Raw genomic sequence first — 13,785 nt, 5'->3', positions numbered from 1 at the left:
AAGCCCTACCCTGAGACAGTAACTCCTTTTGAAGTGTCCATCTTCTATGTGCAGTGTGCTTTTAGGGTGGATTCAGTGGTCAGGAAGGGGAAAAGATGATGGTGAGGGAACTGTCCGATGGACACTGTGTTTACAGGGTCTCCTGAATCCTGAGGTTAGAGTCTTAACTCAGCTGAAGTCAACTTACTCTCTGCCCAGCCACCTGTTCCTAAAGAGGGAGAAGCAGAAGTGCAGGGCACGTAGTGGGCGGTTCGCCCAGTTTGCGTGTAAGCAGCTTCTGTTTTAAAACAATGATAAAAACCTCATTTACCAGAGGTGCTTATTCAGTGATAGTGATAGTGTAAAAGGTAGGGAACCAGGGTTCAAGCCATGCTGATCCATGATGGGGAAGTTGGCTGTGGTGGGGTACAATAAGAGTCAGGCCAAGAAATTATAGCAGGATTCAGAAAGGGTTTGGACAAACAAGAAACAAAGAGTACTTCTGAATTGTCTCCATAAATGATGGACATTCTGGAAGGTGCATGAAATCTGCTTGAGCTTGTAAGCTGGTCTACCTGAGTTGCTAAGGAGCTTACATTGGGGAATGGTTATTCTGCATCAAGAGTCCCTGCATCTTCCTCCAAAGTACCTGTTGCTGGCTCCTATCAGATCCAGGATCCTGGATCCTACAGGATTGTCTCCTCTGCTGGGCGAGGAATACCTGGCCTGCTATTAATACCTTCAGTAATTCCTTTGCCTATTTTTCTTCTCAGTGGGGTCTTCCAGCTCTCTCAGTTCGGGAGGCTCATTCACCGGCAGGCACCTGGCAGTGGGGGCTGGCGGGGATGCTGTGGAAGGCCCCTCAAGTCTCCGGTATGCTTTTGCTGATCCTATCACCGCCAACCTGGAAGGTGCTGTTACGTTTGAGGCACCAGAGCTGCCCGAGGAGACACTCATGGAGGTGGGTACATCCCAAGGGCTTGGTAGGGGCAAAGGATGGGGGAATACATGTAAAGCCAGTCCAGAGGTCGGGTGGCTCCATGTTTGCAGCCAAGGGGGTTGCTTCCAAAGATGCTGCAAACTGGTTTCAAGAGAGAAGGCCGGTGCAGTGCTCAGAAAGCCCAGGGCATGTTTGGCAGCGTGACTCTTGAGCTTCAGTCCCTGAGACAGGCCGTGACAGGGGTTAAAATTCACCATTTCTAAAGCCGAAATTGCAAGTCGGAAGTAGCGGTTATCCAATGCATTCTGAATTAACAGCTTCTGAAGAAAACTTTTGGGCCTTTTCCCTTTTAAAAGGCTCAACATATCAGTGATAGCTGACTGGAGAGTGCAGGTAGCTTAGTGTATCAAATGACTGCCTGCTGCATGCACCGGCGGGGCAGGCAGTGATACGGCTTCTGCTGGAAGGATCTGGAAGAAAGCAAACCTGACACTTGTGCTGCTAATGGGAGTGGGGGGACACCACGTTCTGCACCAGAACGGCTGAACCAGATTGTCAGCCTGAAAGGCTGCCAGGCTTCCCTTCTCGGCAGGCTGGGGGTGGGCTGAAGCAGAGCAAATGCTTCTGTAGCTGAGATACATTTGAAATGTAGGTCAGGCTGCCCATTTGCAGATTCAGTCACGGCTTCAGCTCTGCTCGTGATACCTCTTTGGGCTGTCTGGGACTGGGGAAGGCTCTTTGTATCTGAATTTTGCTGGTGTTGCTAAAACCTCCTAGATGACCACAGAGATAAGCATACATTGTTTTAAGGATGTGGGTTTGCTCTTCTGCTTCAGGTTTTATTTAGCTTGGGGTTTTTGTCAATTATGCATTGAATTGCATTTGCTTGCTTAATTACCTGCAGAGCCACAGGGCTAGGACTTTCAGTGTTGATGTGTCACAATAGTAGTGAGTTTAACTGAGCATCCTACCTGTGTAAGGTCCCAGAATTATGGGGCCCTGACAGCTGCCACCACTTCAGACACTGGTCTGAAGAGAATGTCCTAAGGAGGCATCAACTTGATCTTGTTAATAGCACTCCGCTTCTATGTCTGTAATGAGTCGTTTGGGTTCGATCATCATTTCTGCAGAGTGCAGTAATCGTTTGCATGTCACAAAACCTTTACACCATATTTCAAGACCCCTTTGTGCTCTGCGGAGCTGGCCAGAATGCAAACCTGGTGGATTTTCTGATTTCTGCTGATACTTTCAGGGCATTGAAAGGTTACTGTGTGAGCACCCTTGTTCATCTTGAGCAAAGCTGTTGCACTGAGGCGGGTGGTTCTTCCATCTTTTCTAAAAGTTTCTTTACATGCAGACAAGGCAAATAGAAGGCTACATTTTAGTTTCTTTTGCAGTGCTTTAAAAACACCATACAGAGATGGCTACAGAAGGAAAGGCTTTTGTAACGCCAAATGAGGCCACGAATGTCAGCATAATTAACAGAAGCTGACTGTATAAGCAGAGGGGAAGGATTGTGCATTGGTTAGAGATACCAGGCTGAGACCTGCAAGTTCTCAGTGGTTTCCTGCTCTGCCACAAACTTCTTGTATGACTTGGCAATTACTTAATCTCCAAGTTCCTCCTCTGCTTTTAAAGAAAATAAAGGAAGGTGGAGATAACAGTTCCTTACTGTACTGGACTGTCCAGATAGCAAGATAGTGGGAGGAGAGATTTGTGTTTGAGATAGTCAAAGCTGCCTTAGCGGCCAAGTGTCTGAGCTAGTGAGTGAAAACCAAAAGCTTGCAGAACTTGAGCATGGGGTTTTTTGATAAATTCATGTAGGAACATCCTTACCAGCCCCCTTTGAGAGAACTGAGCCACTGACTATTTGAAGATTAAGCAGGTTAGCCACTTCTCTGCAGAGGAGAGTACAAACAGTGGGGTTGCATCTGATCCAGGCAGCAGTTCACTTTGCAGACACACAAACATCCAGCTCTTCCACAAATACCGACTTCCCAGAAGTGCTTGCAGCGACTTAAGCAATGCAGCTTCCCAGAATGGGATAATCCCCTTTGGTCTGTAACAGCAGAGGAAAAACTACTTTGAAACGAATGTTGACCTTCAAGTGAGAGGCTCCCTCACTTCCCTTCCCTCACTAGCTGGACACCAGACAGAAGCTTGTCCTTGCTCGCTCTTCAGGGGCCTCCCGCGGGGCTCGCTGCACTGAACGGGGAGGATGTAAGGGCCAGGGGCTGAGGGTTGGGCTCTAGGGTGGGACACGCTTGCTCCACAGATTTCTGTGGTGTGGGAGGCAGTGATTCTCATGAAATCTACGCCCCGTTTCAGTTTTGTACCAGCACTGCTGTGGTGGGAACCAGTGCTGAGCCCCTGGTGCAAATGGTCTCTCCCCTTCCTGGCTGGAGCTGGGATCCTCCTTGGGAAGGGGGCTTCTAATTCTGGAGCAAGTCTCACCACCTGCCTGGAAATGCCTGGCCCGGGGCTGTTGCCTGCTGCTGTCCCTGTAGAGAGGGAGCTGGTGCAGTGTGCAGGCTGGGGGCCGAGTCTGGCTGCCCCTGCCCAAAGCAGAGGTGGGGGGGGAGGTTGGGGCTCAAGTGTTCTTTCTGTAAGCTGGGCTGGGTTGCTGGCACGGCTCTAGGTGAGCAGCCCGCCCTGGCACGCCAGCTTTTCCTCCATAACCCCTGCCCTGGCATCCCTTCAACAGCAAGAGCACACTGACATCCTGCGCAGCCTCCGCTTCACGCTCGCCTTTGTCCACTATGTGATGGAAATTGCCGCCCTTAAAGGCAGCTCCAGCGAGATGAGCGGTTCCGTGGCATCAGAGTACCAGCTCCAGGAGAGTGTGGTGGCCGACCAGATCAGCCTTCTCAGCCGGGAGTGGAGGTATGTATGGACAGGGGCCAGCCGCCCAGCCCCCAAACCCTCCCTCGCTCCCCCCGCCACATCCTTCAGGGCGCTTAAACCGCCTTCCATCCCAGGGCGTTGCAATGTACTTTCGTTGCAGCTACGCGGAGCAGCTCGTGCTGTACCTGAAAGTAGCGGAGCTTCTGTCCTCGGGGCTGCAGATGGCCATAGAGCAGATCAAAGCTGGCAAGCTGTGCCTCTCCTCCACCGTCAAGCAAGGTAAGGAGCTGCTGGGCTCACCTGGAATGGGAGTATTAAAAAGTGTGGCAAGGGGTATGGATGGGTGTGAGTGAGGGCGAGTCCCCACCGGCATGCCCAGGGGCTCATTTCTTCCTGTCCCCTTGCACAGCCCCATCTTTTTGATTTGCACTGAGGGGAATGTTCCTTTCTTCACATTGACTTAGTGTCTCAAAGCTCTCGCTCGTGTCCTGGTGAGAATCTTCAGCGCTGGTCAGTGAGAGGGGAGGGTATCTTATCTGATTCCTTGTACATCTGTCTCAGGTGCTTGTTTGTACTGGACGTCAGTCCAGCTTAATTACACAGTGCATGTCCTAGGGAGTGCTTACTTGGCAAATGGAGACCTGTCTTGGCAGTGATGATTTTTCAAGTGAAGCAAAAACACAGGAAGTAAAATACTGGTAATGCCAGCGTCACTCCTTTGCTGGTGTTACGGCCTTGCATTTGCATCTGACTGGCTGGCTTGTGATGCAAGCTCGATGTGGTTCAGTGATTAGAAAAAACAACTTCAAAACTACCATTGTAATATTACTGAGGGAGCTTTTTGAAGCCCTTGAAGTACTTGACCCACTGGCCACCTTACCCAAGAGCTTAGCCTTTGAAAGTGCTCATCCTGCCTTGGGGTGGCATGTGAAAAATCAAAGCTAAATACAGTGAGCACACATACATTGTAGCAGACAGTACAGAGCAACATACACGGGTGTAGCTACGTATCTGGCCCAAGTTCAGGCTAACAGGGAAGTTGGCCTGACCCAAATAAATTATTCCTTTTCAGGGCAGATTGCAACTTCTAGATTTGTAGTGTAATCTGTCCTTCCGTATGTGGGAGTTGGGCAAGGTTGTCTTCCTTGTCTCTCTCCCCACAAAATACTGCTCCCTTGGGGTTTTTCAGGGCACAGCAGGGACAGAAGGGTTTTCCAGGTACTTGTGTCCCATGCATGTGGAAAAAGCAGGGAAGCACAAGAAGACACTGCCCTGGAGTGTCCTTGGGTGGTGTGTGCCAGGCAGGGTCCCTACCCACAGCCATCCTCTTTTTCCTGATAATTTGGGGACAGCTGAGAACTCTGATTTAGTTCCATGGAAGAGGGTATTGCTGTATTTGTTGTTTTGGTTTTTAAATAGTCTCTCTTGACTGTCTTCTCATGGAGCTTTTCATTTTGCCCTCCTGATGTGACCCACAAGCTTTGGGGTTCCCACTCCCTCTCAAATTCCTTCTGAGCAAGGGTGATCTGACGGTTTGGTCATGACAGGGTTATGGTTTTGTGCCTCTTGTGCATCCTTTTCTCAGATGGCAGCCTTTCTTCCTGGAGGCAGTCTCTTCTCTGGCTCTGCTCTCTTATCTCTGCCTGGGACAGCTAGATTTAGTTGGCCTGGCTGCCATGTGGGGTTGCCCCTCTGCGTGGTAGCTGAGAGAGGCTGGTTCGTGGTATGGGTTAATTTGCATCCCCCAGGAACAAATCATGCAGCGCGGGGATTTTCAGAGGTGCGTGTAGCAGCTAATACTCATCACGTGTTGGCAGGAGTTTGTATTCAGTACTTTGCGTAGATCATGCCTTGCAGCTAGGGAGACTCAAGCCTGTGGTGTTGCTTGCTGTTTTAAATTGTTATTTAATTGCTCAGAATCATATTGGGTTCCTGATTGTCTGTCTCACAGCCTTTCCACAGGAGCTGCCGCGGTTCAGGGAGGGAGATGGCCTTTCACAGGCATCAGTGTCTTTTTCTTTCTGGGACAGCAGAGTCCCAAGAGAGATTCCCTTGCTTAGTCAGTGCTGCTCATCCACACCCGGCTCCAACAGCTACCCCATGCAAGTCACGTACTTCTTCACAGCACGTCGTCACCCATCAAGTAGCAGAAGCTTTGTATCTGGCGCGTCTGTTGCTTCTGGTGGCGAGTGAGACATCTTGCATGGTGCAAAGTGCTCTCTGCCTTGTGACAACTGAAGGAAATCAAAATAGACCTGGTGAACTAGGTATACGTGTAGGTGTTGCCACGTGCAGGCTTATAACTGGTGAAGGTGACAGAGAAATGGAAAAAGACCCTGTTGGTGCAGCAAGTACCTCGCTGCTAGTCTTTTGGCTTTAATGTAACCCTGTCGTCTTGAAGTTACTCACTTGGAGTCCTGTGCATGGAGACTGGGGAGGCATAGGGAGAACTAGAAGTAGCACCTGAAGGATTTCTTTCCTTTACTCTAGTTGTGAAGAAGCTGAATGAGCTTTATAAATCCAGTGTATCATCCTGCCACTGCCTCAACATGAGACTCCAGAGGTTCTTCTTGGACAAACAGAAACTCATGGATCGGATCAACAGCATCACCGCAGAGAAGCTCATCTTCAGCTATGCTGTGCAAATGGTAATGACCATAGAGTGCCTGGGAGCAGGGTTAGCATGGGGCAAGTGCCAGGCGCTAGCGGTTCCTACTAGGAGCCTTAGCAGGTGGTTTGACTCAGGATGCTGTGTGCAGCCTCTGGAGGCTGGGTGAAGGAGGTGTTGATGCAGCTGAGGGGGCCGTGCTGGGAAAGCTGGGTCTGGTCCAGGAGTAACCTCTTGGCATGGGGTTGTTACCTGCAGGTGCAGTCTGCAGCCCTGGATGAGATGTTCCACCACAGAGAGGACTGCGCACAGAGGTACCACAAGGCTCTGCTGCTGATGGAGGGGCTCCTGAACATCATCACTGAACAGGGCGACATAGAAAACATCAATAAATGTGAGTGTTCGGTGACTTTTTTTGGTTTTTTTCCCTCCCGCTAGAACATGTGGGTCTTGGGCTGCGTGGCTCAGGAATTTCAGTACCCAGCATCCTTTGTTCCTTTGGCTACATCTTGGTGGACATAGCAGAGACTTCTGAGCTTGTTGCAGCTCCTCACAGCCTGGCCTCCTGCTTTCCCAGCAGGAAGGCTGTTAGAATTTTAGGTCTGTGTTCTGAGCCATATTTTGAGATCTTTCCGTGCGGAGCGATTGCCAGGGCTTTGTTGGAGCTTTTGATGCGTGAAAGAACTCGCTGAAGGAAGTGGTTGGGCAACAGCAGGGGCCTGGACTTGGTTTCCAGCCAGCACCATCCCTCTGACTGCGCAGTTCGCTTGGGAACGTGAAACCGCAGCAGCTGTTGGGCAGAGATGGCCGATCAGCACAGCGAAGGCTCCTTCCAGCGCATCTTTTGAAACAGGACTGCTCGCCTCTCTGGTGCCCCCGCCTCAGGCCAGGCCGAGAAGGCAGCAGACAAATATTTCTCTCACCAGCAAGTGCTTGCTGTAGCAGTGAAAGCTGAACTCTTGCCTACTTGCCATCATTTGGCTTCCCGTCCCCGGGACAGATGGAGCCCCTCTGCCTGCTGCTCCCAGCTGTCTCCTCTCTCCTGCTCTCCCTTTGTCGAGAGGGGTGTTGCTCCCCGCTGCTGCCAGCTCCGCCAGCCCCAGGTGGAGTGAAGGTGCCCTGCAGTCACCTCCTTGACCCTGTCAGAGGGGGCAGAGGGGATGGGGCATGGGGCAGCCATCACCTGCTGGAGCAGTGCGGCTGGCCTGGGCTCTGTGCCACCCCGGCTAAGCCAGCCATCCGCAGCTGTGGGGAGAGGCCACAGCTGGCAGCACGTGCCTCCCCCCTCAGCAGCTACCGCCTGCCTGCCTTGGGCCAGTGTCCAGAGCGCTGCCAGGCTGCTCTAGTCATCTGTGTAGCCAGAGCTCTCGGAGAGGTAATGAGAGAAGGGATTTCTGGCTCGGGGGCAATCAGCCAGCTAATTATCACCAGCTTTCACAGCTGACGTGAGGCTTACTGAAGGAGAGCGGAGGGAGATTGGTGGGTAGTGTGTGGTACTGGAGGACTAAGTGAGCAGGGAATACTAAGTAGTTTCTATTGCGCTGTTTCTTACCAAACCTAAATCACATCTTTTGCCCAGAGATACAGTTAATGCATCTAACAGATTCCTTTTCCCTCTTGATGTCCCAATATTCCCTGTTTTACCCGGTGTTCCAGCTTCCCGATTGAGCTGTTCTCTGGTAGGCTGTAGTGAGTATGCATTTCATTTTAGATCTCAGGTATATGATTACTTACTCCTGAAAAGTAAAATGATAAACCTAGAAATACAGCAATGTCTTCCTCTGAGAGGAATTAATTCCACCAAACATGTGGCTTTTGAGAGGGTCTTGGGCTCAGACAGTGGGAATCTGGCACTGACCCTGCTGGGCTGGGCTGAGTCTCAGCTGTAAGCCATGACAAATGGCATTGGAGACCTTGAGTCATCTTGCCCGCTGGTAAAAGCCGCTCCAGTAACTAAAAGAGAATAAATTGTTCCCACTGGACGATGGTTGTTTATAACATCTTGATACCTCTGCCAGAGCTGCTGTCTCCCAGTTTTCGTTGTTAGATCTTCAATTATTCACCCCTTCGACCTGTCCCTTCCCAGCGCAGTGCTGGTCAGCCTGAATCAGTACCTGGTGGTCATCTCAAGAGGCTCTTGAATGTGCTGAAGTTCTGCCTTCCTGCCCGCAGTCTCCAGCATGTTCCAGTAGTCTTTGTATTGCCAGGAATATGAGAAGTCCATTCCTTTTGTTGTTGTTTTTTTTCCCTCCCAGGTAAACTGTGCATCGAGCGCAGGCTGTCGGCTCTGCTGTCAGGGTTCTGTGCCTGATGTCAGCGTCGTCGTTCTTCACGCACCTTGCCCCAGCGGATCACTGTTTCCAGTGGCCTACTGCTGTGGTGAGAAACAATTTTGGCAGTAGGAGACGTGGAGGATGAACTGCTCAGTGTTTTGTATTTTGACATTTTGGGAAGTTGTTCCACAGACTGGGATTCCTCTGTGGGGCTGTGTGACTGCCGCAAGCACACCTGCTTCCCTGCCCGAGGGCTGGGGTGAGGGCAGAGCCGGTGTGGAAAGGTTTCCCCTGTTGGCGGAGGGGATGAAGGATAGAAGTCTGCTTCTTTCCAGCACTTTGAAGGATGAGACTGCTGCCTGTCCCTCTTGCTTAAGAACAGGGTATTCCAGCGCTGTGTCCATTGCGGGCAATGGATGTGCTGAAACTGCTGGCTTCAGTTAATGTTGGAGGCTGTCGTTCAGAAATCAAGACCAGTCCATGTACTTCCCCCACCCAGCTGAGAGCCGGACATCTCCAAGCTTCCTGGCAGCCTGAGGCTCCCTCCTTCCTCTCTTTGTCCCTCCCCACACGCGTTTATGCCTTGGAGTGCTTCCCGAACAGCGGAGAGCGGGGAGTCACTCCCTTGTGCCTGGACGTGGCTGGAGTCGCTCCCACTCACAGGCCCGGCGCGAGGTAGAGGGTGCATGGCCGCCCGGGGGGTCCGCGCCCATGGCTGCCCTGTGGGCTGCCCCTCTCCGGCCAGGTGAGCGACAGGGACAGGGCCTCCGCGCGGGAAGCAGCAGGACAGGCATTGTAACGCTGCTGTGCTTGTCGGAAGCCAAAATGATTCGTTCCTGCCCTGGTGCCCAGCTCAGCGGGACTGGCGTGAAAGGCTGCCGGCTGCCCGGCTTGGCCCGCCAGTACGTGTCGGGCAGGAGGGAGCATCTGCGCTGTCCTGCTTGCAGCTGTTGGCTTGCAAACCCCTTTCCTGGATCCCTCATCCCACCCCGAAACCAAGAACACTAGCTTTGTGAATCAAAGGAGCACTTTACACACTATGGGAACTTTGAGGAGTTGACTTTGCATCACACAACAACCCAGGAACATCACGACTGTTAGGAATGCTGTCCTTTTTATTCCTTTCCTTGCTTCCTGGTTGTTTTATTGCACTACGTGTGTGCGTATATTGATATGTATTCCTAAGGGTGAATATATATTGATATATATATATGGTTTGTGTGTAACTGTACGTATTTAACTGTACTGTATCTTGTGAGTGTGAGGCAAAAAGCACTGCGGAGTCTGTGCTGTTCCTCCTCCACACCAGGCGAAGCTGACTTGCAGTCTGGCAGCCAAGATTTGTTTTGGGTTTTAGGGTTTTGTTTTTGGTTTGGTTTTTTTTAATTTAAATGTTCTCTTAAGGACAGTCAGTATAAAGCTCCGTGCTTTTTAAGAGCTCAAGAACAGGCGTTAATATCCTACACACTTACAATTGGAAATGCGTTTTTTAAGAAGTTTTATTTGCTGCTTCATTTTTTTATAAAGAAATCTTGTAGTGTTCGGTTTTATGTTCAGCATTTCTTTTTAAGGAGACTGTAGCCAAACGAGACTGCGGGTGCGAGTGGCCAGAGTTCTGTGTGAGGCTGCGGATGCTGTGAGCATGTGTGTGAGAGGATAGCTGGCTGCCTTTCCGTCTGTCTGTGTGCGCATGTGTGTGTCTTAATTTATCAGTCATGGCAGTATTTTGTTAGCGCTGGGCAGAGAAGTATCTTTGAAAGCAACTTGAAACCTCAGGCTTTGTTTTTGGGGATTTCAAAATATTTTGCACATGGTGGTTAAGTCCTCATTGCTTTTTTTTTCTCTCAATATTGGCATGTTCAGTGTGATACTTTACAAGGGTTTCAGGAGCAACTCAGTTGACTTTGGAGGTGTCATCATCTTTGGCAACGTGGCTATTTCTGATCACAGAGCACAAATGCCAATAAAGAAATTTTTAAAATACTCCCCAGTTGCCCCAACCAAGGAAGTTTAAGCATAGCTTTCACAAATGCTTCAGTATTGGGCCGCTGTTACATCATACGTTTGCAGTCTGCTGCTTCTGTGGCCATTTGTGCTTGTGCCTAGGAAAAAAAGACAGACACACAAAAAAAGACAAAACCAACCAACCAGCCCCCCAGCCTGTGGACAGAAATGCCGAGGAGACCCAGACTGCTTCCGAAAGGCTGCTTTCTACCCGTTCTGCTAAGGGCTACGCTGCAGGCAGGAGCGGGGCGCCGGGCAGCAGCATGGAAGCGCTAAGCCAGGACTGACTCTGCAATACCGACACCCGCTGCGCACCCCGAACCTTCCCAGCGAGCCCCAGCCACGCGCCGGCAGCCTCCTGCAGGGTGCCGAGCCCCAGACCCACGGCTCTGCCACGGGCATGGGGACCCCTGCGTGTGGCAAGCTCAGCACTAACCTTCCAGCTGTACTTAATTACTTGAATGTCTCAAAATCGTCCACATTCAATGTATACAAGTATATCTTGCTCCAAAAAATCGTGGTTTACAGACTACAACCAATATATATGTATGTGTTTGTGTATATACATACAAGGATATGTGTGTGTATGTGTGTGTATGTCTATAGATACACACACAAACACAAACGTGTATATATATGTTTTCTCTCAATACTTGAAACTTAGCCACTGTGCTTGAATTTAAAAAAAAAAAAAAAAAGCTACAAAAAAACACAGGAAAAAAAAAAATCCAAAAATGGGGGGGGGGGGGGGAACAAAAAAGAAAAATCAGGCAGGTGATTTATTTTGCCATCACTTTGGTGACTTTCTTTTTTATCTAACTGCATGTAGCGTGAAACCAACTTTTTTGGTGAAAAATATTTATTGCTTTGTAGACAATAAGGTATGCAAAAAACCAACAAAAACCACCCCAAAAGCCAACCCCCCACCATCATTGAAGTTGCTAGTGTAGTCCACCTGCTATTGTCATGGCTTTGTTACTGTTGCAGCGTGTGTGTCTAGCGTCTTAAATAGATTTCAAGAAACCTCAGTCTAATAAACATGTATCTTCAGGTTTGTGAGAGTGTATGATGATGGTCTTTATAAGGTAATGCTTGATACTTTGTCAACATTTTTTATTTGTGTTTGTGTGACCTTTTTTTTTGGCTTTAAATTGTACAACACCAATTTAAGAAAATAAAATTGATTTGAAATTGTTAGTGGCCTGTTTTCAGTACTTTATAAATCCAGTTAGTGCAGCGTCTGAGTGAGTTGCTTAATGCGTTTGGTTCACCAGCCCTGACTTTCAGGTGCGGAAGTGCCGCTGCCCCCTTTTCACAGAGGTGAAGGTTGGGACATCGCCTAAAGCCACGCATGAAGCCTTTGAATTGAGTGGAGAAGCTGGAGCCAGTTTCTGGGTGGGAGATGTAGTCACTGGTCCATCTGTCCTTATTCCCTGGCTGTGCTCTCCTGCTGCTGTGGTGAGAAATGAGGGGGTAGCAGGACCTTCCCATCCAGTTGGATGCTTCAATTCCGTCCGTGTTTCGGTATTTGCAAGATCAGCCTGTTGGAGTTATTCATTACTTGGCATGCTGGAGCAGGGGTGTCTGATGGCCGCGTGGAGTGAGCACTGGGTGTAGGTTCGTGGTGGTGTTTTTCCAAGACCTAATAGTTATGCATTATATTAAACTCCAGCGGTTTTTTAATCAATACTTGGGAAGCTTGTTGCAGTACAAGATAGGTACTTACAGGTGAAGTGTGCGTATAGTGATACAGTTCAGGTATTTTTAATTAAGATTAAATGTTTTCCTGACATGTTTGTACTCATTGCATTTTGTTATCTGAAAGAATGGTGCGTGGCTTGGCATTCTTTTGTGGCATGGCTATGCAAAAAGTCACTGAGCGTGGCAAAAAGCACGAGGAGCAGGCTGGGAGCATTGGTCTGGACTTCAGGTGGTGCAGGGCAGGTGGTCGCAGTCCCTGCTCTGCCTGGATCGCAATGCTCTAGGATGGGAAGATAAGCTCGGCATTTGGGACATGAGAGGCCCTGGATAAATTAGCCCAGTCCTTCCGCTCTTACAGTGACTTCAGCAGCAGAGGCATGAACTTTCAGGGGCCCAATACTGAAATTCCACTGAATACTTCCCGAAACTCCCCTTGCTAGACTGTGTGTTACCGTTGGCCGTGAAGGTCCCTGGGGACGGTCCTGCCCACCAGCCCCCGTGTGACCCCACACCACCCCGTGCAGTTACAGGGCTGGGTTGTGGTTTTGTAAGACCCTATTTCAAAATCTTAATTTACTGCAGCTGGAATTGTTTCTTTTCATTCGGCCCTGTTTATAACTTCAGTTTCCTGCCCCTGCCTTTCCCACCGTGGGGAACTGGGCACCACGTGTTCGCTCCATGAGGATGGGCCTGCCAGACAGCATGGGATCCGGCTGCTGCCGCTGCCGCCGGCTCGGTGCTGGGGGGCTGCTGCCCTGTTCCTGCGGAGCCCCCCCTGTGGCAGCACCCACAGCAGGGAGCACTGAGCCAGCTGCGCTTCAGTGGGCTGAGACGCATGGTGGGGCCTGGCCTGTGGCCCCCAGCAGCCCCCCGGCCATGCTCAGTGCTAACTCACTGACGGTGCTGGCATTGCTTCAAGTCTGGCAGCTCAGCATCCTCAGGCCTTTGGGTTTTGGGGTTTTTTGGGGGGTTTTTTGTGTTGTTTTTTTAAGCACATAAAGCCGCCTTTTGTGGAAGACCCTTGTGTGTGTGTGTTCCCTGCGGCGTGGGATTGTGGTAAAGAATATATGCGTACAAGTTTCTGATGCTGAGGGTGAGGGAGGGGGATTCTTTTGAAGCTTCCTGTGAAGAAGTTTCAAGGCTCAGGTGGAAAGCCTGCAGCCAAGCGAGAGCCGGGCAGCTGAGCATCACACACACGGAGAAAGCACACAGCAGAGCCCGTGGGGCTCTTCCATGGGCAGCAGCGCCAAGGGGGGTGCGCTGGCAGGGGGGGCAGAACAGAGGTTGACAGTCTCTTCTGAAAGTGCTGAACCACAGGGCCTGCACAGTTTGAAAGCACCGGTGGAAATTGCACAACTTTCTAGATATTGACTGTGACGTGATGCTGCTGTTTGATTCTAGGAGAAAACAAACCCAAGCAATTCTTACAGGGCTTT

General features: G+C 50.2%; 1 protein-coding gene across 7 annotated transcripts in view; it reads left to right on the top strand.

Annotated features, from left to right (window-relative positions):
- The window catches only part of ULK1 (unc-51 like autophagy activating kinase 1), an 81,486-nt gene extending 70,078 nt beyond the window's left edge, over positions 1-11,408 (top strand). For all 7 annotated transcript variants that reach the window (XM_037376763.1, XM_037376781.1, XM_037376755.1 and 4 more), the window contains 6 exons: positions 753-940; positions 3,624-3,802; positions 3,924-4,042; positions 6,254-6,411; positions 6,630-6,765; positions 8,627-11,408. In XM_037376763.1, coding sequence (XP_037232660.1) covers positions 753-940; positions 3,624-3,802; positions 3,924-4,042; positions 6,254-6,411; positions 6,630-6,765; positions 8,627-8,682 — 836 coding nt within the window. In that variant the 3' untranslated portion in view covers positions 8,683-11,408. The remainder of the gene's footprint in view (positions 1-752; positions 941-3,623; positions 3,803-3,923; positions 4,043-6,253; positions 6,412-6,629; positions 6,766-8,626) is intronic.
- Positions 11,409-13,785: the final 2,377 nt, after the last annotated feature.

Source organism: Falco rusticolus, chromosome 1 (assembly GCF_015220075.1).
Source record: "Falco rusticolus isolate bFalRus1 chromosome 1, bFalRus1.pri, whole genome shotgun sequence".
NCBI classification, from domain to species: domain Eukaryota; kingdom Metazoa; phylum Chordata; class Aves; order Falconiformes; family Falconidae; genus Falco; species Falco rusticolus.
Note: the sequence above shows the minus strand (reverse complement) of the source record. Positions and strands in the feature narration are given on the sequence as shown.